Here is a 25,353-nt window from a genome sequence, read left to right as displayed (position 1 = left end):
CATGATATACTGCCTTGAGAAAAAGGGACAATGCATCCTTCACGTCTCGTAAAGCACTAATGTGTGCTTATAGTTATATATTCACTCAAAGCCTTTATACACTAAAAACCACGCGTATCCTAAACCTCAGGAAGTTTCTAATTCACTATTGGAAACAGAGATTCAGGCATTATTAGCCACTTCTGCATGTAAATTGGAAGCTTGTCTTAATGCCTTCACAATGAAAAAAGAAAGAAAAGAAAAAGAATAGGTTGATCATATTGAAAAAGATGGGAGTTAAACAAAGAAGTAAAAGAGCATCTTAACCGGTGAAAAACGCCGAACTCACAAGATTACATATTAAAATTTAATTCATCATTTTTTAATGATAGTATAAGCTCTTCGTTATATTACACTTAAGTAGTGTTTGTTTTTTTACTTTATAGTAAAAATTAAAATATTTAATTTTTTTCTTAAAAATTAAAAGTAACTTTTTTATATCAATTAATATAACTAAAATAAACTTATTAATAATAAGTTCATTTTAATTATGTTGATTGATATCAACCAATTGTTTTTAACTGAATAGAAATTAAAAGTCAAACATTTAAATTGTTTTTACTTTTTTAATTCAATAAAAAAAAAAAACAAATACCACCTTAATTTAGATATACTTTTTGTTTTTTTGTTTTTTAAAATTAATTTTTTTATATAAAAATATAACATTTTAAGTTTATATATATATATATATATATGTATTTTCAAGGATTTAAAATTTGAGCTAATAAAAGTTTTTGGATATTCCAATTTTTTTTAAAAAAAAAACTAAAACTATTACTTTTCAATGTAAAAATGTAAGAGTTGTTGTATCTTATATAAAAATTATTTTTTTTTTTTAAATTGAAAACTTTTATAATATAAAAGTAGAACATGTTGTACAAAATTATAAATTTACATTATGTCTTTAAAAATCATTTTTATAATTTTAAATTTTGGGGTAATAATTTTTTTTCATATCTCAATTTTTTTTAAATAATTTTTAAAATCATTATTTCCACAACACAAGCTTGTACTGTTCTTATATCTCGTATAAAAGTTACTTACTATTTTTTTATTTTAAAAATGAAAGATAGAAAACTCATCCTTGACCCGCATCTAATAATTCAATTAGTACTTTTTGTTTTTTTTTGTGTATAAATGAGAAAAACGATATCTAAGACAACCCCACCTCAATGACCCACCAAGAGCAGTCTTTGTTTACTCATGGAAGTATGCATCTCAATAATTGTAAAGGGAATATTGGGCACTTCTATTTCTCAAAAGGTCAGAAGAAAATTTTGAACTCTCAAGAAATAAGTTCGACAAATAATGTAAAGGAAAAACCCAACTAACCTTTCCCTTTTCAAGGATGCTTCAGAATTAATATTTGTGTACAGAATTCAACAAACTGCAATCAGTATTTTTCTTACTTAAAAGCAAGATTGATTTTTCAGTTCTATGTTTGAACTAGATGGACCCTTGCATTTGTGGATTTGTTCTTAAAAATAGTGTTGAATTAAGAAGTAGGTTGGAAATTGAGCCCAGTAAGCAGTTAGCTCCCTTTAACTGTCTATTACTGATCATCTTCAACATAGCGGCATGGATAAAGATATGGGCCATGCCTCTCCAGAATATTGGAGCTTCCTCATATTTTAAACATGAAGCTCCATTAACGCGGTTTATGGGGAATCCAAGAACAGGTCAGGACAGTAGAGAAATGATTGATGGCCTGTTGTGTGGTTCATCATTCATTTTCTGAAGGAAAATTATGATCCAATATACGCGGAGTCGAAGCCCCACTTCAAAGCAAAGGAATCCAGATAGCTTGAGTTGTACTTTGCTGCTTTTCTTCCTGGAATTCGACTGCAACAAACAGTGGAGGAGGACCTTCCTTGAAATTTCCATCTCTGTCTACCCATACCGTCAGTTTCCATATTTTGTTTTTTCATAAACTGTAAGTTTTTTTTTTTCTTGGGAATAAAAAATTTCGAGGGCCTGACATGACGAACCGGATTAATTTTTGGGAAGGTGTCGTCAATTTACATTCCAACGTTTGATGCCTTACGAACCAACATGATGAGTCAAGTGGGTCCAAAGGAAGATAATGAAGAGTATGAGGGCAATCGAATCTTTGCCTATATAAGATGAACACATCCAGGCTTCTCCATCCATTCAGAAAGCTGTTGTCACTTTATTGTTCTTCAACAACAAAGCATCTCCATTACTAGAGCTCCAATTTTCCTTTTTTTTTCTTGCCTTGATGGCATCCTGTCTTGCCTTTGTGCCTCTTTGACCACAAAATTCATCTCTTGTTTCAATTTTTCTTTCAGTCTTGCTACCCTTTTTTGTCTTTTGAAAACATCATGTCCAATATTTTGCATGTCAACTTAAGTAGCATAGGGTCATTACTCGATGTGCCAAGCACCCTCAGCAAACCCAGCAAGAGATGGCACTTGGCTTTTGCTACTATATATTGTTCCAGGGCCCTACACTCTCTTCTCAACGATCCTCTCTCCAACAACAAAAACAAGAGCAGGAAACTCCTGCTTAACACTCCTCCTTTTGTGGCCCTCGATGTTAAGCCCTGTTCTGGCTTCTCAGACATTGATCAAACAAGCCTCACTGATTTAGTGAAGGCGAAAAACTTAGACCAGCTTCTTGAACTCGGAGGAGTTGAAGGTGTGGCTGAAGCTCTAAAAGCAGATTTCAAAAATGGCATCCACGGTGACGTTCAAGATGTTGCTCGCAGGAAGGAGGAGTTCGGTTCAAACACATACCAGAAGCCACCTCCGAAAAGCATCCTCCACTTTGTGGTGGAAGCATTTGAGGATCTTACAATTCTCGTACTTCTTGCTTGTGCTACACTCTCTCTCGGTTTTGGGATTAAAGAGCATGGAGTGAAGGAAGGGTGGTACGATGGTGGAAGCATCTTTCTTGCTGTCTTTCTAGTCATTTCTGTCTCTGCTGTAAGTAATTTCAAACAAAACAGACAATTTGATAAGTTGTCAAAGGTCAGCAACAATATTCAGGTTGATGTTGTCCGGCAAGGGCGACGTCAGCAGATTTCTATATTTGAGATTGTTGTTGGAGATGTTGTTTGCTTGAAGATTGGAGATCAAGTTCCTGCTGATGGATTGTTCTTGGATGGGCATTCATTACAAGTGGATGAATCAAGCATGACAGGGGAGAGTGATCATGTGGAAGTCAACACTAGCCTGAATCCATTTTTGTTTTCTGGAACCAAAGTGGCTGATGGATATGGTCGAATGCTTGTGACGTCTGTTGGGATGAACACAACATGGGGTGAGATGATGAGTACAATCAGCCGCGAAACTAATGAACAGACACCCTTACAAGCTCGGCTTAACAAGCTAACTTCATCAATTGGTAAAGTTGGTTTGGCAGTTGCTTTTCTAGTTCTTGTAGTGTTGCTGGTTCGCTACTTCACAGGGAATACAGAAGATGAGAATGGAAATCAGAAGTTCAATGGCAGCAAAACAAAGGCTGATGATATAGTGAATGCTGTGGTGGGAATCATTGCTGCTGCAGTTACCATTGTGGTCGTTGCCATTCCAGAAGGTTTGCCATTGGCTGTCACACTCACTCTTGCTTATTCAATGAAGAGAATGATGGCTGACCAGGCTATGGTTCGGAAGCTCTCTGCCTGTGAGACCATGGGCTCTGCCACCACCATTTGTACTGACAAAACAGGTACCCTCACTCTGAACCAGATGAAGGTGACGAAGTTTTGGCTTGGCAAACAAACTATTGAAGCTTCCTCTTCAATTGCCACAAATCTTCTCAAACTGATTCAACAAGGAGTTGCTTTGAACACTACCGGTAGCATTTACAGGGAGCCTTCCTCATTTAAATTCGAGTTTTCTGGTAGTCCCACTGAAAAAGCAATACTTTCTTGGGCTGTCCTGGAACTTGATATGGACATGGAGAGAATGAAGAAGAATTATAACATTCTTCATGTTGAAGCTTTCAATTCGGAGAAGAAGAGGAGCGGGATTTTAATAAGGAAGAAGGCTGACAACACAATCCACGTGCACTGGAAGGGAGCGGCAGAGATGATACTAGCAATGTGTTCCAGTTACTATGACGTCTCTGGAAGCATGAAAGATATGGATGATGATGAAAGGATGATATTTGAGCAAATAATTCAAGGTATGGCAGCTAGCAGCCTCCGCTGCATTGCTTTGGCCCATAAACAGATACCAGAGGAAGAGCATGAAATTGGGGAAGGCCCACAAAAGCTAAAAGAAGACAGCTTGACCCTTATAGCACTGGTGGGGATAAAGGACCCATGTAGGCCAGGGGTGAGAAAAGCTGTGGAAGATTGCCAATATGCTGGAGTGAATGTTAAAATGATCACTGGCGACAATATTTTCACTGCGAGAGCCATAGCCACTGAATGTGGAATATTAAGACCAGGTCAAGAAATGAACAGTGAAGCAGTGGTTGAAGGTGAGGTATTTCGACAGTACACCCAGGAAGAGAGAATGGAGAAAGTCGATAAAATCCATGTGATGGCTAGATCCTCTCCCTTTGATAAACTTCTTATGGTACAGTGCTTGAAACAGAAAGGCCATGTGGTCGCAGTCACAGGCGATGGCACAAATGATGCACCGGCATTAAAAGAAGCTGACATAGGACTTTCTATGGGGATACAGGGCACTGAAGTTGCAAAGGAGAGCTCAGATATCATCATTTTAGATGACAATTTTGCTTCTGTAGCCACGGTTTTGAGGTGGGGAAGGTGTGTTTATAACAACATCCAGAAATTCATCCAGTTCCAGCTCACAGTGAATGTTGCAGCCCTTATAATCAACTTTGTGGCAGCAGCTTCAGCTGGTGAGGTCCCACTGACAGCAGTCCAGTTACTATGGGTGAACTTGATCATGGACACATTAGGTGCTCTGGCTCTCGCAACAGAGCGGCCCACCAAGGAACTCATGGAGAAGCCACCTGTGGGTCGAGGTGAGCCCCTCATCACCAACATCATGTGGAGGAATCTATTAGCCCAAGCTCTGTATCAGATAGTCGTACTCTTGACCCTACAATTCAATGGAGAATCAATCTTTGGCGTGAATCAGAAGGTGAAAGACACCCTGTTATTCAACACTTTCGTTCTATGCCAAGTCTTCAATGAATTCAATGCAAGGGAGCTGGAGAAAAAGAACGTGTTCGAGGGGATACATAAGAACAAGTTGTTTTTGGGGATCATTGGGATAACCATTATCCTTCAGGTGGTTATGGTGGAGTTTTTGAAGAAATTTGCAGATACAGAGAGGTTGGATTGGGGACATTGGGGTGCATGCATTGGAGTTGCAGCTGCATCTTGGCCAATCGCCTGGCTTGTCAAGTGCATTCCTGTTTCAGATAAACCAGTTCTCGACTATCTGAAGTGGTAGGAACATCAGTCCATCGATGCATATTATTCTTGTATTTTATTCGCCTACCACCCTCTAAAGGGTACTAGTTAGTCACGCACTCCTTTATTAAATTTTGTCATTTCTCGTCTTGGAATATTTGATGCAAGTATTGTTAAAATAATAAAATTTTATGTTTTTTTTGTTTTTTTCAATCATAGAGACGAACGTTGTGAAGAAATACTTCGTCTTCATTCACATAAATGTAATGTGTGGTTGGAAATCTGAACAACTTTATCCCTTCTTGTTGGTAGAAAGTTATGGCAGGATGGTGGGGAAGAGATATGATAGTGACGCATCAGCAATATTGGAAACACAAAGGGACAATAGAAGAAATTATGTAATAACCATTAGTCTGTAGCTTCGTGGGAAGCCGCTTATAACATAATGTCGGAATAATATTCAAACCAACCCATGAAGCCAGAAAAAGGGGAAATATTTTTCTTATAAAATTAAATTTTCGATAAACTTTTAAAAATAAAAAAAAATAAAAAAATCGTGTTATTTGATTAAAAGGGATTAAAGCCTCTCTATTTGTAAATCTAATCCTCCGTCCTTTTTAATAATAAAAATATTGATTTTAGATAAAAATATCCTTCTATTTTTATGAAAACACATAAATAATCAATAAGTTGAAAGATATTTATATAAAAAATAAGTTATTTTTTAAAAAGAAAAAATAAGTAAATTAGAGATAAATATGATATCTTTTTATCCATTTTAATCAATTATGTCTTAAAGTAATATACCAAAAACATTATTTATGTACTTTTTTTAATTTATATTGACATAATTAATTTTCGATAAAAATGTTTTTTTCTTAACTCTTACAAACTCAATGAGGATTCCCTTATGAGTGTGTTTGGTTTGTAAGAATCTGTCAGAAATAAATAAGTACCTTCCACGTGTTTGGTTTGTAGGAATATTGACACGGAGAAATTCGATATCATTCAATAGGAGATTCTCAAAAGTGGGAAAGATTTGTTGTACATTTGAGAATTGATCTTTTTTTATTCCCATCTTTAGAGAATAAAAAATAAAATAAAAATTGGACAGCTAGTTTTCTTTTTTTCTTTTTTTCTTTTTTTTTTTTCTATTTATAACTAAATCTAATTTTTGTAAATATTATTTAAAAAAAAAACCATTATATAAATTTGTATTAATTTTTTTTATGAATTGGGTTGAATTTTGAAGAAATGTGGAGGTACAGTGAGATTGAATTGACGATGATGTATGCATTTGGATTGCAACAGTAAAATTGATCAAATTGAATCAAATTAGTTCAAACTAATTAATTTTTAAAATATTTTTTAAATTTTGATTTTTTAAATATAAAACCAAATTATAATTTATGATTTAAAATATATTATAACAATGTAATTTAAACCGATGATAAAATAACTTGTTATAAAGGTATTATTTAAGCATTTTGGTTCACAATGTCCAATTTATAGGTCTTTTAATTTTGGTTCAAACTAACAAAAAATATAAATTTTTATTATTAAATCAATTTAATCCAAACAAGATGAAGTAAAACGTCTTTGGTTTTTGTTATACTAAACTACATTGATTGATTTCTTCCTTAAATTTAAATATTCAATAGAAAATCCAGCATGTTGTACCTTCCACGCCCTTAATTAAGATTATAACTTGGATAGATCGAGTTGTGTTGATAATTAATCAAAATTTAACCTAAATTAAAAAATATTTAACTTGAGCAACCTAATTTCAAACTCGAATTAGTCATCTAAACCCAATCTTACCTTATTTTTTAAGCTCGGACTGAGTTACAGTGGATTGAATTAGACTCCATTGATGAGGTTGTAGAAATCAAAATCTCATTCACAATGTTTCTTTAAAAGAAAAAAGAAAAAAAAAACTTTATATATATATATATATATATATATATACACGAAATTTAAATAGTAAATGTGACAAAATTCCAAGATAATAAAATTAAATTTATAAATCTTTCTAAAAAAGGAAAAAGTATATAATATAATTATAGTTTAATATTTTCCTTAAAATATTTAAAAGAAAATGAATATTATAATATATGATAATATATATTATAATTTTTATAAAAATATTAAATTGAGTTAGGATTAGACTTAGGTGATGTTTGTTTTTTTACTTAATTTTAAATAGAACCTTAATAGTGATAAATATTAGGTTATTTGTTTCTGTAGTATTTTATTTCTATTAAGTATTAAAAAGTAAAGAAAACTCAATATGTTATTTTTTTTTCTATTTAGAAAAAGCTACATATTTTGGTTTTTTTCGATTTAGTAAAAAGTTTATAATAAATTATAAAAAAAAATAGAAAAACAAACAATTTAAATTCTGAAAACAAATTAATTTAAAAAAAAAACCAAAAAAATAAACACTACCTTATATTGATCAAAGCCTGAATGATGTCCAACCCAAATTAAGTTGAATTTGAAAAAACTAAATTCAAACTCAATTGAGTGTTAAAAATATTCAGCTAAGTTTGCCTATGTTGAGTAGGGCTAGGGTTGGATAGGCTAACTTGGCATAAATTGCACCCTAATCCTTAAGGTTTGACAAAAATACCTGTGGAACAAAAATGATTCAAAATTCATAAAAATAGTTGGAAAAACTTCAAAAAAATGATAAATTATGTCATAATACACATATTAAAGTTTTTTGATAAATGAAATTAACATAAGTATGATCAAGAATAATATTTATCAATTTTTTTTATAGAAAAAGTTAGTTTAAATTCTTTTAATATATTTATATTTATTTATTTTTGAAATTAAAAAATATTTTTATTAAAACATGTTTTATTACATATTAAATAAAAATTAAATCGATTTATATAAAATATTTTATTTGAGATTTAATTTCTAAAATTTTATTATAAATTTGTGGTGACAACTTTTTACTATTAACATGAATTTATTTAAATAATTAAAATTATTAAAAATTATATTAATAAATTATCTTATCAAATTAATTTTAATTTATAAAATATTAATTTTTTTATATTTTAGTAAATTTTGAATATTTTAAAATAAAATACTTAAATTAAATAAAATTAAAAGGATAAATGTAAAAAATTAAAAGCAAAGTGAAGGTAATTTTTAAAAATATCATTAATGGGATAAATATGAAAAATAATTAAAAATAAAAGGGTTATATAAATTTAAAATAAAAGATAAATTATAAAAAAAAAATTAAAAACAAAAAAAGATAAACATTAAAAAATTCGATTAATCATCATTGATTTATTCATCTTATTTAATATTTACAAACTCGTAACATTTTTTCTTCATAACAAAAAATATTTATAAAACTATTTCTGATCATTTTTCTTATTTTATGAGAAAAGGGATATACATTTATAGAAAATATTTTGTATAATATTTTTTATTAAAAAGAATTATACTAATTAAAATTTTGGTAACACTTCATCTCAAACCTCGAGCCCGGGACGTCTTTCTTTGCCCTTTGGGATGAACCTTCCGGTTGTCGCAGACGACGAGTGGAGAGCAAAGCAGTCGGGTCGGTCGGCTGACTCGGCTCCACTGTTCCGTATGCCTTTACTTTATTCTCGATTTGAATGCAGACGAAGCTAGCCAAGATCTTTCACAGGAGATACTGAGGAATAACATATCACCTTCAAACAATACCGTCACATGTCTATTAAGATTAATAATCGAATCACATGTGCCATCATTGATAGAATTTTTGTTGCTTTTCAATAATATAGCGAGAGAAACTTCCACGAAAGCACTCCAAACCCACAATAATTTGTGTCCGACAAGACCTCTGGTCTTGATGCCATCATGCATGCTGTCTACAAGACCTTGGATTTTTAATAATTCAAAGCCTCAGGAAATTTCTCAGATTGTATTGCCATTGCCAACTATGGAGAGAAAGACTTTAGTAAATTGAAGGCAATTGCTTCTTTAACTCATCGGAAATGCCAACTATACACATGTATTAGAATTTAATTCACCTTTTTTTATCTTAAATTTAGTGTTTGGATGAATGTTTTTTAAAAATAGAAACATTATTTTTTTGTTTTTAAAAATAAAAAATAGTAATAAAAAAAACTATTTAAAAAAAATTAAAGTAATTTTTAAGGAGATAAAGTATGAGAGTGTTTGATAAATTAATTTAATGACTTAATAGGACTTTATAACTTAATTTAAATCATTGAGTGAATTATTTATATTTAATAAAATAATTTAATATCATAATTTAAAATTAAAAATAACTTTAAGGTTAAGTTTAAGTAAATAATTTATTTCTAATAATTTTTCTTTTTTTGGGTCCTATTTGTCGGTATCATTATATATTTTATAATCATGACTCCACATTTACAACTCATCTTTTGTGGTAAATGTTTTATGATTATCTTATATGTGTTAAAATATTTTAAATATAATTTTTGAATAAATAAGTTTATTATTTAAATTTTATAAAAATATATAAATATTTTAATTTCATAATTTAGAATAAATTTTAATTTAATTTACTAAATAACCTTAATTCCTTCAATTAAAATTTTTTTGAAAACAAAGTTAAAGTTTTTAATAATAAACATTAATTATAATTAATGAGGATAAATATATCAATTTAATAATTTATAATAAATTTTAAATTATTTTTATTAAACAATCTTAATACTTAAAACAAAAAATAAGTAATAAGTTTTAAATTAACTTAAAAATAATTTAACTAAAAATCAACTTAAGTGATTAAGTAATAACATTCACTAAGAGGGTATTTGGTAAAACTTAATCTTTATTACTTAATAATTTAAGTTTACTTTAAATTAAATTATACTTAAATTATTAATTTAAAACTTATGATTTAATTCTTATTTTAAGAATTAAGGTTGTTTGATAAAATTAACTTAAAATTAATTCTAAATCATCAAATTGGTATATTTATCATTGTAAATTATAATTAGGGTAAAGGAGATTAAATAATAGTAAAAGTTGTAGAATAACAAAGAAGATCATTAAGATAATTAGGACAAATAAAAGTAAAATAAATATTTAGACTTAAGAATAAAATAATTGTTTTTATTTATTACTTCAAATTAATTTTTACTTTAAGTCATACTATTATAAGTTACTTTACCAAACATATTTAATTTATTTAATGACTTAAATTAAGTTATTAAATTACTTTAAATTATTAAATTGATTTATTAAACACCCACTAAATCCGATGAGGTTCACTGTCCTTTGCATTTGTTATTCATTCACTCTATGGACCAATCTTCTTAAGAATGTTGGACCTTCCTCGTATGGCGAGAATGAAGACAGACAAAACCATATACAACTACAAGACGATTTGTTGGCAATCAAATTACTACCGGACAGCACAATGATGAATATTATGAGGATGAAGACATACATTTATATATATAAAAAAGACGATTTGTTAGAAACTGAATAATTATTTTCTGGACAACATAATTATAAATACTTATGAGCTATGTCCATGTTCGAGGCAACCCAAGCATGCCAGGGCCAGATAGCTCGAGTTTGTACTTGAACCTCTTCCTTCCTGGAACTCACCCGTGAGGAAGAATGAGCTTTCCTTGAAATTTCCTGTCCTGAGCCCTGACGATGTTCTTCACTGTTTTGAGGCAAGGAACCTGAATAAAAAGAATTGCAATGAACTCTTTAGGAAGTTCATTGCCAATTTTGATTCCATACAAATCAAGGGTATCGACCAGAACCTAATCAACAAGTAACGTTTGGAGCATTAGACATACTTCTTCCTGACAAAAATTGAACCTTTAAATTAATTTCAAAAATTACTTCTAAAAATTTAAAGAATCACATTTATGTTTCTATCAAATTCACTTGAATCTTATTCGGGGTATAACCAAAAAAACATAATCCAAAGTATTTTATTGGTTCATATCAGTACACATATATACCCATTTATTCTTTCATAAAAGTATGTTTAAAAATGGTAGCACTTTTTAATGGAAGCGTTACCCATCTAAATAGTTCAATATAAAATCACCATTTTACCATAATCATATTCAAAGGAGGGGTCAGTCTGAGGACAATTGAATGTCATAAGAAATCAAGACATTATCTTCCTTTATATATCTCGCATGTATAAGGATCAATTCGTCTAGGTTCCTCCACACTCAGCAGGCTGCTATCCTTTTCTTCTTCATTTTCTTGCCTGCGGTGTTGCCTGGACAATAAAACGCATCTCTTGTTTCGGACCTAATGGTATCCTTTTTTGCCATTTGGAAAAAGAATGTCCGGTATTTTGCATGTTGAGTTGCATGGCGTCCTTAGAAAACGTGCCAACTATCCTTAGAAAACCCATCAAGAGATGGCGCTTGGCCTTTGCTACTATCTATTTTTCCAGGACGCTACGCTCTCTTCTCCATCACCCTCTGTCCAATAACAACAGCAGCTGCAGTAAACTCCCCTCCAGTGCTCCTCCTTTTTTGGTCCTCGACGTTAAGGCGGACGCTGACTTCTCAAACGTTGATCAAACAAGCCTCACTGCATTAGTGAAGGAGAAAAACTTAGACCAGCTTCTTGGATTTGGAGGAGTTGAAGGTGTGGCTGTTGCTCTACGATCAGATATCAAAAATGGCATCCATGGTGCTGCAAAGGACGTTGCTTGGAGGCAGGAGGCGTTCGGTTCAAACACATACCCGAGGCCACCTACGAAGAGCTTCTTCCACTTTGTGGTGGAAGCTTTTAAGGATCTTACAATTCTCGTACTTCTAGTCTGTGCCACACTCTCTCTTTGTTTTGGAATTAAAGAGCATGGGCTGAAGGAAGGGTGGTACGACGGTGGAAGCATACTTGTCGCCGTTTTTCTCGTCATTTCTGTGTCTGCTGTAAGTAACTACAGACAGAACAGACAATTTGACAAGTTGTCAAAAGTCAGCAACAATATTCAGGTTAATGTCGTCCGGAATGATATATGTCAGCAGATTTCTATATTTGAGATTGTTGTTGGGGATGTGGTTTGCTTAAGGATTGGAGATCAAGTTCCGGCTGATGGACTGTTCTTGGATGGGCATTCTTTGCAAGTGGATGAATCAAGCATAACAGGGGAGAGTGACAACGTGGAAGTCAACACCAGCCAGAATCCATTTTTGTTTTCTGGAACCAAGGTAGCTGATGGATATGCTCTAATGCTTGTGACATCTGTTGGCATGAACACAACATGGGGCCAGATGATGAGCACAATCAGCCGCGACACCAATGAACAGACACCCTTACAAGCTCGGCTTAACGAGCTAACTTCATCAATTGGTAAGGTTGGTTTGACAGTTGCATTTCTAGTTCTTGTAGTGTTGCTGGTTCGCTACTTCACAGGAAATACAAAAGATGATAATGGAAATAAGGAGTTCAATGGCAGGAAGACAAAGTCTGATGATGTAGTGAATGCGGTAGTCGGAATCATTGCCTCTGCAGTTAGCATTTTGGTTATGTCAATTCCGGAAGGCTTGCCATTGGCTGTAACACTCACTCTTGCTTATTCAATGAAGAGAATGATGGCTGACCAGGCCCTGGTTCGGAAGCTCTCTGCCTGTGAGACCATGGGCTCTGCTACCACCATTTGTACCGACAAAACAGGTACCCTCACTCTGAACCAGATGAAGGTGACAAAGTTTTGGCTTGGCAAACAGCCTATTGAAGCTTCCTCTTCAATTGCCACAAATATCCTCAAATTGATTCAACATGGAGTTGCTTTGAACACAACTGGTAGCATTTACAGGGACACTACAGCTAAACTTGAGTTTTCTGGTAGTCCCACTGAAAAAGCAATACTTTCCTGGTCTGTCCAGGAACTTGGCATGGACATGGAGGTACTGAAGAAGAATTGTACAATTCTTCATGTTGAAGCCTTCAATTCAGAGAAGAAAAGAAGCGGGATTCTAATGAGAAAGAAGACTGACAACACAATCCACGTGCATTGGAAGGGAGCAGCAGAGATGATATTAGCAATGTGTTCAAGTTACTATGATGCTTCTGGAAAGATGAAAGATCTGAATGTTACTGAAAGGATGACATTTGCGCAAATAATTCAAGGTATGGCTGCTAGCAGCCTCCGATGCATTGCTTTTGCCCATAAACAAATTCCAGAGGAAGAGCATGAAATTAAAGAAAGCCGGCAAAAGATAAAAGAAGACAGCTTGACCCTTATAGGATTGATGGGGATAAAGGACCCATGTAGACCAGGGGTGAGAAAAGCCGTGGAAGATTGCCAACACGCTGGAGTGAACGTCAAAATGATCACTGGTGACAATATCTTCACTGCGAGAGCTATAGCTACTGAATGTGGAATACTGAAAGCTGATCAAAACATGAACAGTGAAGTGGTGATAGAAGGTGAGGCATTCCGGAAGTACACCCCAGAAGAGAGAATGGAGAAAGTCGATAAAATCTGCGTGATGGCCAGGTCCTCTCCCTTTGATAAACTTCTCATGATACGGTGCTTGAAACAGAAGGGTCATGTGGTTGCAGTGACAGGTGATGGCACAAATGATGCACCAGCATTAAAAGAAGCGGACATAGGACTTTCTATGGGGATACAGGGCACTGAAGTTGCAAAGGAGAGCTCAGATATCATCATCTTGGATGATAATTTTGCTTCGGTGGCAATGGTTTTGAGGTGGGGAAGATGTGTTTATAACAATATTCAAAAATTCATCCAGTTCCAGCTCACAGTGAATCTTGCAGCCCTCGCAATCAACTTTGTGGCAGTAGTTTCAGCTGGTGAAGTCCCATTGACAGCAGTGCAACTATTGTGGGTGAACCTGATCATGGACACATTAGGTGCTCTGGCTCTGGCAACAGAGCAACCTACCAAGGAGCTCATGGAGAAGCAACCTGTGGGTAAGGCAGAGCCACTCATCACCAACATCATGTGGAGAAATCTGTTAGCCCAAGCTTTGTATCAGATAGCTGTCCTCTTGACCCTACAGTTCAAAGGAGGATCAATCTTTGGTGTGAAAGACAAGATAAAGAACACCCTGATATTCAATACTTTTGTGCTATGCCAAGTCTTCAACGAATTCAATGCAAGGAAGCTGGAGAAGAAGAATATCTTTAAGGGGATACACAAAAACAAGTTATTTTTGGGGGTCATTGGGATAACCGTTATCCTTCAGGTTGTCATGGTTGAATTTTTGAACAAATTTGCAGATACGGAGAGGTTGGATCGGGGACAATGGGAGGCCTGCATTGCCATTGCAGCCATGTCTTGGCCAATTGGCTTTGTTGTCAAGTGCATACCTGTTTCAGAAAAACCATTTCTTAGATATCTAAAGTGGTAGCTACATTTACTTCAAAAAGAAAAAATTATGCATTACATTGTATTAACCGACTCATTATAGAGCTTATAATATATGCAGCTATTGTCAACGGTCATAAAATTGTATGATCTTTTTGTTGGGTCAAATTCCTCGCTATAAATAGAATATTTTCTTGTAGCTTAAGTTCAAAATGTAGACCGGAGGAGGAGTGAGACCCATCTGATAGAACAAAAGGAGTCAAGTAGAGATACAAAAAACGGGTAAACACGAGTATTTTGATATTAAATAGTTATATCAATTTTTATCTTTTATAATATTCTCTATTATATAATAAAATGCTTTCACTTATTCTTAAAAGTAGTCATAATTAGTCGAACCTGATTAAAACATTGTGTAACTTTATATGTGTGAATGTCTTCCATTGATATGTTTGCAGTATTAGAGTTTTCCCATTAGAGCCTCTGCATAACACTTGTAATTATTGAGGACAGTTTCTACAAATTTCAGTGAATTTCACGAGTTTGCTTGACTGTAACTTGGGTGGAAACTCTGTACAAATCAGCACTTCTTGTTGGCATGAAGGCAAGCAGGGTTAGCAGGAGAGAGGTAATTGGGCCTCCACTTATGAAGTTTGGCACGCTTGGAACTATGAACTGTAGCATGGTAAAACGAAAACAATGGTGAGACTGAGAAAAGAGCTGCTCTCTTCTCAGATATGACCACTCCTGTGACATGTTGCACGTTCCTAATTCAAAATTAGATTTTTTAAATTTAGATGAATTTAAGAACAAAATAAATAAAATATTTTATAAACTCTATCTCATTCATACTTATCTTTCCTTTTTTTGCCTTTTTATTCTACCATTATCTTTTCTTTTTCTTATACAACCACTGTCCTCCATTTTAATAAATTTTAAGGACAAATTTTTTGTCTTATTATGTTTTTAATGATGAACATATCATAGCCCATTATGGCCTCCTCTAGCCCCCGATGACAATAGCTTTTGATTCCTATTCTTTTGCCATAATCCGAATATACAAAAGAAATGGATATGCCATATTGTAAAGGTCTTTATAATGTCTGAGAGCTTATGGAGTCCAACCAAAAGTGGGGCATGTGCAAGCCAGGTCATAATATCCAGAGAACATTCCAAATTAACAATTGGGTGGGTAACTTCAGGCAAATTTAAGCCACTGCCTAAATGATGGTTCGGGCATGCATTCAAGGTAAGTTGTGGCTTTTTGGTGTTTCCATATATAAGCAAACTGATTGAGCTGCCTTCTTTCTATTTTCTCTTTGATGCATGACTGAAAAATTACAATTATTATCATCTAAAAGCCATAAAACCTATGTCCTTTATAAAAGCCCATTGACAAAGTAGTGTAGTGCAGTGCAGTGCAGGCAGTTGCCCCAGGTCCACCAATTCAAGATGTAACCATGGGCACTCTAATTTACAGACAGAGGCATATGTCTGCCTCTGTGGCACTGCCTCTCGTGGTTTTATTACAGGATCTGCACACACCATTCTTACCAAACTTCACCAATCACACACACAAGACAAATAGGTTTTTAAAGTTTCTCCCAAATCAGATGGCAACATAGTTTGATGCAGACTGGAGATAAATAGATTTAAGGTTTCTCCCAATCAGATGGCAGCAATCCATTTAAGCTGGAACAGTTTCCGGGACTTTGCCGTTGTTGCTGGGCACCAAACTGTCATAATATTCCACCAACACTTCCCAACCACCCGGGCACATAAATCCGTCTGGAGGGTTCTCTTTGTTCTTCGCTAGAGTTCTCATCTGCAAAATGTAGCGGCCTTGTTCAGAAACATCATCCATCAAATATTTCCATGTTGAAAAAAATGCATGCCCAGTCTGAATAATTTTCAGCCATTTTGGGATTATCATTAGATATGAAATTAAAAAAGCGGTCTGCATTTTTTTCCTATGCAAAAAATATACCTTTGTGCCAGATATGAAGAGGAAGTCTTGAGCCCTTGAGGGATCAAAGAATGCCATTTTATTCTGAGTTTTATCATATGCAGCAACCTGCAATTATACCTCAACTTGTGAATCCTACAGATTTCATAAATTAAACAGGAAAGCAATTTTGAGTTTCATAAGAGCCACAGTAGTTTATATACCTTGAAAGGAAGGATGTTTAGCCGTTCCAGTCCAGGAGCCATGCTCAATACCTTCTTCCCATGGTCAGCATCATATAAATCTCTCTTCTCAACTGGGTGGCCCATGCCTGCTGGATCCCGACCAACAATGTAAAAGTTAGCCCCTGCATTAATGCGAGCCTTTGCATGCCACTGCACCTCAGTTGGACCAGCATAGTGCATGGGAGATGGGAAAATAGAAACTACAGTTGTCTCTGGATCAAGAACCCCATCTTCAAGCACCTGAGGAACATTTTCAATATTAATCAGAATTAGAACTGAAGGTAAGGCGATTACATAATGGGCCCTTCTGGCAGAGGGATAACTGATTTTCAAATTGAGCAATACATCAAAGGATCAGTTCACGAACCTTCTCATGTTGCTTCATTCTCCAACCAAGCGGAACGTCATCTGCCTTTGTATAGCCTCCTAATGGATGAAGTAAGAGGACAGGGTTCTTGTAGCCCATCTCAAGAAGCCGACGCCGTGTGTCAGTCATCAGCAAAGCATGACCATTGTGCACAGGATTCCTGAGCTGGAAAGCAAACACTGCATCAGCATTGCGCCTGGTGAATTCTTCACGGAGTTCCGCAGGGGATAGTCGAAATCGATCAAGACCATCATTGTACTTGACTGGCTCAACAACCTCCAAGTCACCTCCAATCAGCCAGTTTCCAGAATTGGTTATCACTTGATCCACATACGGCAAACCAGGGGCAGTAGTCCCCCAAGTTCTGGCTATCCTTTCTTCTTTGTGGTGCTTGTAGATCTCAATACTGAAATTACCAAATCAATGGATCAATAAGGGATGAATAATCACCATATATAGTTGAATGGAACAATCCAAAATTACATTATTCTTCACTAGTACACAATTTTATGGATGACAAAGCCCTCCCTAGGAACCCTATATAACTGTTTCACATTAAAGAAGTGAATCCAATTTGCAGAGTGTTTTCATATTTCCTAAAAGTGACTTTACTACATCAATATGGAAGTAACAACCTGGACAAGCAAGTTCGATTAAATAGGCACTCCCAGAATTGGAAATTTGGGTTCATGGGCAGATTGCCAAATTATTAGAAACTCAGAAGGCCCCATGAGAGCAAAGTTCCAGTTGTTTTAATCCACGAAAAAACAAAAAGGTCAGTAAATTATGCTGACAAACTTAAATAACAAGTACTTGCAAACAGTTATCTTTGCCTGCTTAAGGACATGCTAGGCAGGCCAGGTAGGTGATGTAGCACCTAGGCATACGGTTGATCATACAGGATGAATTATGGCATGCTCCCTTGAAATGCTGGTTATCCATTAAGAAGATTCAAGTTTTATCACCCACAGTTATCATGGATTAAAAAGATCTGGGTTTAGCCAGAAATTGACTAGATTTTCATTTTTTCAATCCAAGAAATTGAACAGATTATATGTCATTGAGGAAACATTATAAACCATATCATTACTTTTGCTCCCACCAGGATAAATTTGATCTCTTCCCCTGTTCCTGCCTACATATATGGGATATTTTAAGAAGTGAATAACTTTCTTAGCAGTGGGATTGGAATAAAGAACAGGAAACCCCACTATAAATACTTTTTTACCAGAACCAGAACCAGAACCTATCACAAGAGAGTAATTTATCACCAAAATAATCCATGTCATTGAGGACTTTTCAGGCTTAGCATCTAATCATTTTCTCCTGTGAATTTCTCCTAGCATGATCATGAAACCATGCATCAACAATGTACATTTACTGGAAGAAAGGATTTTGTATTCAAAGAACTCAAAAGGATATACTAAGAATAGAAAATTAAACAGTGAGAAACCTACGCATCAGCTATCTACAGATCCCAACACCTCACTTTGCATTCTCACCTATAATTTTAAACATGATTGTCATTTTACAAGCCATTGACATTTCCAAATACCAGCACAGATGTATGGATGAACATATAAAACAGTTTGACCACTAAAAAAGACATTGAGAGTGACCACAAAATGAGAACAACCCCTGTTAACCGAAGAAGAAGAAGAAGAAGAAAACATCTAAAGTACAATAGATGGAAATAATACCGTACTAATTCCACATAAGATTTAGTAAATTTCTATAACAATGCCACAATTAAGGTCATTCCAACACCAGTGCAAGAGGGTTTCTGATAAACAAATCAAACTAGAAGCAAATGACAATTAGCATCCTCTAGCAGGTATCAAAGGTCGGCTTAGCTTCATCTCATCAACGAGTTTTAAGCTCAAAGCGGCACAAAACCATGGACAATCTCAATCCATACCCAAAAAAAGTGGCATAGTGGATATTGTCAATGTTTAATACTCTTACAGAATCAAACCTTTAGAATTTATCCTACACAGTGAAGATTACCAATACAATTATATAAAAAAAATTACCAAATTTGACAAAATGACTGAAAAAAATTGACAATATAGCTACCTGTATTACCAACATGACTAGATGTTAATGAATACCAGGGGATGAGGGTATTATCCTCAGAACCAGTCTAATACATTAACAAAACACCATACCGGAACCCAAACCATCTACTCTATAAATCCATCACAATACAAAAGTGAACAAAATTTACGTTATGCTTAAAAGAAAAAAAAAAGACTAAATTATCAAAACCCCATACGCATGTATAGTATAATAAAGCCTATGGTTGTAACTTATATTCAAACATGGTGATTAACATAATTTCCAAAAAGAGAAGAAGAAAATGATCATACCTGCTTAAAATCGCAATCGTATTGTCCTTGGAGTCAACGAGAGCGACCTTGGTGGAGTCACCAATCTGATGCTTCTCCGCATCATCAATGGCCAACACAATCGGCACCGACATGTTGACGAAGGAGCCGTCGTCGAGTCGGAGCGAATTGAAATGAAGAGTTTGGAGGAACTCGGATTCTCTCATGAACCCGCGAAGAGGGCTGGCCCATCCTTCGCTCAATACATGAACCCACTCAAGATCGATCCTTGAGAGCTTGATTCTGGGCATCCGCAAGGCTTCTCTCTTCTTCACATCCCTCAGAGACTCCTCCACGAAGAGCTCTACGAGCTTGCCACCGTCCGGCTCGATCAAAGCGGACGAAACCCGTAACTTCTGGTGGGTTCTCGTCTTGGAATGGAGAGGAATGGGGAGCCTGAAGGCGGGGGTAAAATGGGACTTGGGGGTTCTGGGGAGACATAGAGATGGAGATGGGTTCGGGGTTTTGGTGAAGAGTGTGGAAATGGACGCCATTGGAAGCGGAGGCCAAGCTCTGGTTCTGCGCCTGGCCTGTTTGGAAGCTAATAATGGAGAGAGGAGAGGGAGAAAAAAAGAGGGGAATTTGGGGAATATAGATAGAAAAATGAATTTTTATTGACGAGACGTGGACTGAATCGTGCTCAATTTTGGATTGATTTTATAGGGAATATTGGGTAAAAATGTAAAAGCATGTGTAAATTGGGAGGATGAATGTAGACACTTTTTCTCTTGCTTTGTCTTCTCCTTCTCTCTTCTTTATCCATTATTCCTAAATCCCTATTCACAGTGAACATGGGGCACCCACCCCTTTTCTCTTGGAGCAACACAAAGTAGGATGTATCATGTATGGCATAAAGGAGAAGGACACTTATCAAAAAGTGGAGTGGACATAAACACACAAACACCAATTCCATGATGGAGGCCGGCGGGCCTTTTTGTACAGCTCAGCTTCCTTGAATCTTCTTGTTTTTGAATTCAAAGATGCACCAACGCCTGTTCGTATATTTTTCATAAATAAATTGCATGTTGGTGAGTGGAAAGTGCTTGCCTTTTTTCCAAATTGAACATACCCAACATCGTGGCCACATACATCATCTTCCATTACGGGTGTTACAATCAAATTTCCCCTTCTTTCTTTACTATTTCCTCCTTCCACTAACGTGGCGTTTCTTTCAGACACGTGGCACGCTTTATAAATCACGACGACCTCCACTGCTACAAAACCCTTTAAAAATTTCTCGTCTTCTTGTTGGTGGACACGTCAGACAAAGATGCCCAAAATAATTAAAACTCTTATGCCCGACCGAAGTAAAATTCTTTTTATCACTTTTTAATTATTAATTATTTAAAAAAGGGGGTTAAATACTTATTATAAATACAATTTCCATCAAGATTTTTAATATATTAAATCACCACTAGATTGGCGTGATATGTCGCATTAACACATGACATACATTAAAAATATGACATATGACAAAATTTGAAACATCATAAATTTTAGTTTTATAAATAAAATACAATTTTTCCATTATATTACAAAAAAATAAAATGTTATCTCATTGATGAATTTTTAAAGGAAATAAATATTTCTATCAAAGTTGAAAGAGAATTAAGAATAAATATTGTTATTAATAAGTTTTATCAATGAATGAGGCAAGTTATCAAAATCAAATGAACTAAATTCTTTAAATAAAACTATTTAATTTTGGATATCTTCCTAGTTCAAAAAATCTTGAAAATATTACTACACACTATTTTTTATCATTCAAAGAGTTCGTTCTAAATAAGAATATTCAAACGATTTTCTTATCATTTTTCAAATTGTAATCAAAGTGAAAAAAAAAATCAAAGAAAAAATATTAATTTTTCCCATAATTATTAATTTTAATAAAAAAAATTCACATATTTTTGTATTATTTTTTAATATAAATTATCACATTTATGTCAATTTTATTGGCCGGGAAAAGTATAGGGGATATCCCTTTCACGGTACGGCAGATTAGAATGCAAAAGGAATACTAGACTCTTTTACGCATACCATTGTCTGTACCGTGTAAACTGGCAAGCAATTGACCCACATAACAAATGTCACCTTGTAAACAAAATTGCTTTCATAATTATTAAAATGTTAACCTTATAATATACATTAAATTAGACTTCAAAACCATACTCTTTCTAATCTTTAGCGTCGGCTCATATGTATAATATATTATATACCCAACCATTCAGATAAATATCAATCTGTGCACCCTAAAGGACCCACGAGGAAATTTGAATTGATACTGGACTGTCAGGGTGATATGACGTTTTCAAACATGGTACGGTGTGAGTGAGGCTGCCGTCATACTGTCATAGGCCCATTTACTGTAAACGTGGGCTCTGTGTCCTCCACGTTCAGAGTATGGAGCCCGGTCACGATTGGTGGGTGGGGGGGTCGGCTCGCAAATTTACCTGTCCTTTTCGTTGGATCTTGTTTGGATTCTGTTTACCATGTATTTTGCCAGTCTGGATTCTGGAATCTGTCCTCCGTCCTGTCTGGAAACGAATTTTTGGATGCCTCGAGGGCCAGTGTCATTCACGTGCTTATAGATTTTTAAAAATAAATAAATGAAAAAGGATTTATTTACTTTAATTTTAATTTTCTTTTTTATTTATTCCTAATTTTCCTCTTGAAATTTATTCCTTTTTATGGTATTAACAATTAAGACAATAAGTTTTTTATTCTCTAAAATAAAAATTAATTTCTTATTCTTAAAAATAGAAGATATAATATTTTCATAGAATTTTTTATTTTTTATTTTTTTTTTAAATTGTGTTTAAAAAATTATTATATAAATATAAAAAATAATTAAAAATAAATGATAAAATTATTTTTGAAATAAATTTAAATATAATAGAAAACAAGTTAAAAGAATTTTAAAAAATTGTTTCAAAAACTATTCTCAAAAATGATTTTTTTAAACTGTTTCGAAAACATTTCCTAAACATGTAGTAGGTACATATCTTAGTTTTTTCTTTTTATACGATGTGGGATAGTTTATTTCGGATTTATAAATTAAGTTGTTAATTGATGGAGAATCGGCCACATCAACATTATCATAGAGAAAGATGCTTTATTAATCATTTATGAAAGCAGCCCCTTATGATTGAAAGAAGATCATTCACGGATCATTAGGTCGATCAAGATGCCTACAATACAACAACTAGGGTTAGGTTGGATTAGGCTGCTTCAGATCTCAAGAGAAACCCAATCCAAACAGTAGGTCAACTAAGGAATTTTTATTGTCTTTAATGCAGACTCAACCTCAACCCATTGCCAAAATCTTCTGCCTGAATTATGATCCAGTGGGGTTTTAAAAAAGGCCCCCAAAACTTCATACAGAACCCATGTTGCAGAATTACCAAAAGACAATTAAATTATACTTCACTAAACCTTTGTAAGTCTAATTTTGTTATGCAATCCTGAGAATCACATTATGAAGCAAGCAAGCGTTTACCAGTAATCCGAACAAGAACAAGCCCCTTCTTTGAAATGATGAAACCGATTCCGATCTCTAACGATAATTTCTCTTTCGTATATCTTTGAAATAAGCTTACTACTTGTATGGCAGTCACCACAAACCCTAAGGTTCTTTATGATTCGAATAGGAGCATAGGGATGAGATGCTATGAGAGCAAAGGCAATTGCTAATCTTTCACTATGATAAGAGAGGGCATCTTCCTTCTCCTCCTCTTCAATGTCAAACAACACTTCTAGGGTTCTGGGTTTATGGCCATACTCGTGTAGCCGTCTGCTCATCTCTTCAAGCTTCAAGTAAATCTCTTTTGAACGTGGGTGTGTCTTGTCCCCCATCAGGAACTCATGCATGGCACCGCCAACCTCTACCAAGCTGCTTCCAGGCACTTTGTTAATGCCATGATCCTTCATCAGTTTCCTCACTCTCTTCACATTATCCCATCTGTTGATGCTTGCATACATATTAGACAAAAGCACATAGTTTCCACTGGTCTCTGGCTCTAACTGTATCAAGTGTTTGAGTACAACTTCTCCTATCTCTAGATTCCCATGAACCCTTGCTGCCCCGAGTAAAGACCTCCATAAGACAGCATTTGGCTTCATGGGCATATTAAGAACCCTTTCCTCTGCTTCCCTGAGCCGCCCAGCTCGACCTAGAAGATCCACAAGGCATCCATAATGCTCTAGTTTCGGCTCAACCCCATAAACCTCTTTCATGGACTCAAAAACCTCGCATCCTTCCTCCACCAATCCCACATGAGAGCAACTACACATTGTGACTACTAGAGTTACATCGTCAGGAGCCAAACCCTCAAGTGTCATTTTCTTGAAAAGGTCAAGTGCTTGATGCCCATAACCATGAATTGCAAACCCTCCGATCATCGCATTGTAACATAACGTGTCCCTGTGGGGTAATTGATCAAACAGTTGACATGCTAAATCTAGACACCCGCATTTTGAATACATATCAATTAAAGCAGTCCCTACAAAGTGATTTAGCTTAAGATTGTGCTTTAATACGTAGACATGTACCCATGCACCTTGACTGAGTGCACCCAATTCAGCACAGGCGCTAATCAAAGCTACCAGAGTGACTTCATTAGCCTTGATAAGAGATTTTTGCATCTCAATGAATAAAGTCAACACCTCTAATGACAAACTAACGTCCTCACAAATAGCACCAGAATTATGCACATAAGCGCTTAAAATGGAGTTCCAAGAAGCCAAATCTGGTTTGCTGATTTGATTAAAAAGATATCTACAGGCACCCACCTTGCCACACTTGGCATAGTAATTGAGCAAGGCAGCTTGAACAAAGGGGTCACAGGTGGGCTCGAGGAATTTCAAGACATGGGTGTGGAGGGCTCTACCATGGCGGAGCCATGGCTGAGATCCACAAGCCTTGAAGAGAGAAGGGAAGGTGAAGCCGTTGGGTTTAAGGGTTGTGTGAGTTAGAACTCTAGAGTAGAGAGAGAAGGCGATGTGGGTGTGGGGCTTGATGTTGGCAAGTGAGGAAATGAGGGTGTTGTAGAGGAAGATGGTTGGGTTTGGGATATGGTTAAAGATGGAGAGTGCATGGGTGAAGACTAAGGTGGAGGAGATCAGGAGGATTCTACTGAGAGGGTAGGTGTGAAAAATGAGGCCGGTTGTGATCATATGAGCATGGACTTGCTTTAGGGTGTCCAAGGTTTTGCATTTTTCCAAGAGTTGAAGAGTTGGGTGATTGGAGCTTGGGTTTGGGCCTTTCATTGACAAGTGAGTTAGCTTCTGGAATTATGTTGTGATATTATATGTATATGAGAGGGAGGATAGGAAGGGAGACAGCACAGTACAACGCATTCTCTCATATTTTGAGGCGTTACCTCCAATGGGCCAGGCTTAGATATCAACACAAGATCATCTTGTGTAGAGGTGGTTTAGTGTCCAATGGGCCAACTACAATCAGCCCCATTTCTTCCAGAGTTTTGGGTGGGGTTGGGTTAGAAGTTAGAACCCCAGCAAGGATGTAGGAGGAAACTAGAGTGTGGAATAGGTTTCGATTGGCCCTTGTCGGCAGTTGTCAATTCAAGCCCAAGCAAATGTTCTTCCTCTCTCACCAAACAGGTTATTGTTTTGTAGACAAATAAAACGTTAAGCCTCCAAGCTTAATGTTTAAACCTTTACCACGATTTGG

At 35.1% G+C, this 25,353-nt stretch overlaps 4 protein-coding genes across 4 annotated transcripts; 2 read left to right on the top strand and 2 right to left on the bottom strand.

Moving 5' to 3' along the window:
* Positions 1 to 2,157: 2,157 nt before the first annotated feature.
* Positions 2,158 to 5,695, top strand: LOC117914860 (putative calcium-transporting ATPase 13, plasma membrane-type). The gene has a single exon (XM_034830365.1). The coding sequence runs from the start codon at positions 2,382 to 2,384 to the stop codon at positions 5,433 to 5,435; it is 3,054 nt and encodes a 1,017-aa protein (XP_034686256.1). The 5' UTR covers positions 2,158 to 2,381; the 3' UTR covers positions 5,436 to 5,695.
* A 5,894-nt stretch (positions 5,696 to 11,589) lies between these two features.
* On the top strand, positions 11,590 to 14,969 carry LOC117914163 (putative calcium-transporting ATPase 13, plasma membrane-type). Its single transcript, XM_034829388.1, has one exon. It carries the CDS (start codon positions 11,734 to 11,736, stop codon positions 14,761 to 14,763), a length of 3,030 nt encoding a protein of 1,009 aa, XP_034685279.1. The 5' UTR covers positions 11,590 to 11,733; the 3' UTR covers positions 14,764 to 14,969.
* A 1,031-nt stretch (positions 14,970 to 16,000) lies between these two features.
* Positions 16,001 to 20,289, bottom strand: LOC117914813 (ATP sulfurylase 1, chloroplastic). The gene is made up of 5 exons (XM_034830298.1): positions 19,647 to 20,289; positions 17,278 to 17,683; positions 16,890 to 17,150; positions 16,708 to 16,794; positions 16,001 to 16,545 (listed from the first exon to the last, which is right to left on the bottom strand). Exons 1-5 carry the CDS (start codon positions 20,156 to 20,158, stop codon positions 16,408 to 16,410), a joined length of 1,404 nt encoding a protein of 467 aa, XP_034686189.1. The 5' UTR covers positions 20,159 to 20,289; the 3' UTR covers positions 16,001 to 16,407.
* A 2,527-nt stretch (positions 20,290 to 22,816) lies between these two features.
* Positions 22,817 to 24,929, bottom strand: LOC117914201 (pentatricopeptide repeat-containing protein At5g43790). Its single transcript, XM_034829429.1, has one exon. The coding sequence runs from the start codon at positions 24,927 to 24,929 to the stop codon at positions 23,157 to 23,159; it is 1,773 nt and encodes a 590-aa protein (XP_034685320.1). The 3' UTR covers positions 22,817 to 23,156.
* Between the last annotated feature and the right edge of the window lie 424 nt (positions 24,930 to 25,353).

The sequence above is a fragment of the Vitis riparia genome, chromosome 5 (assembly GCF_004353265.1).
Source record: "Vitis riparia cultivar Riparia Gloire de Montpellier isolate 1030 chromosome 5, EGFV_Vit.rip_1.0, whole genome shotgun sequence".
Taxonomy (NCBI): domain Eukaryota; kingdom Viridiplantae; phylum Streptophyta; class Magnoliopsida; order Vitales; family Vitaceae; genus Vitis; species Vitis riparia.
This window is presented reverse-complemented; position numbering and strand designations above follow the sequence as displayed.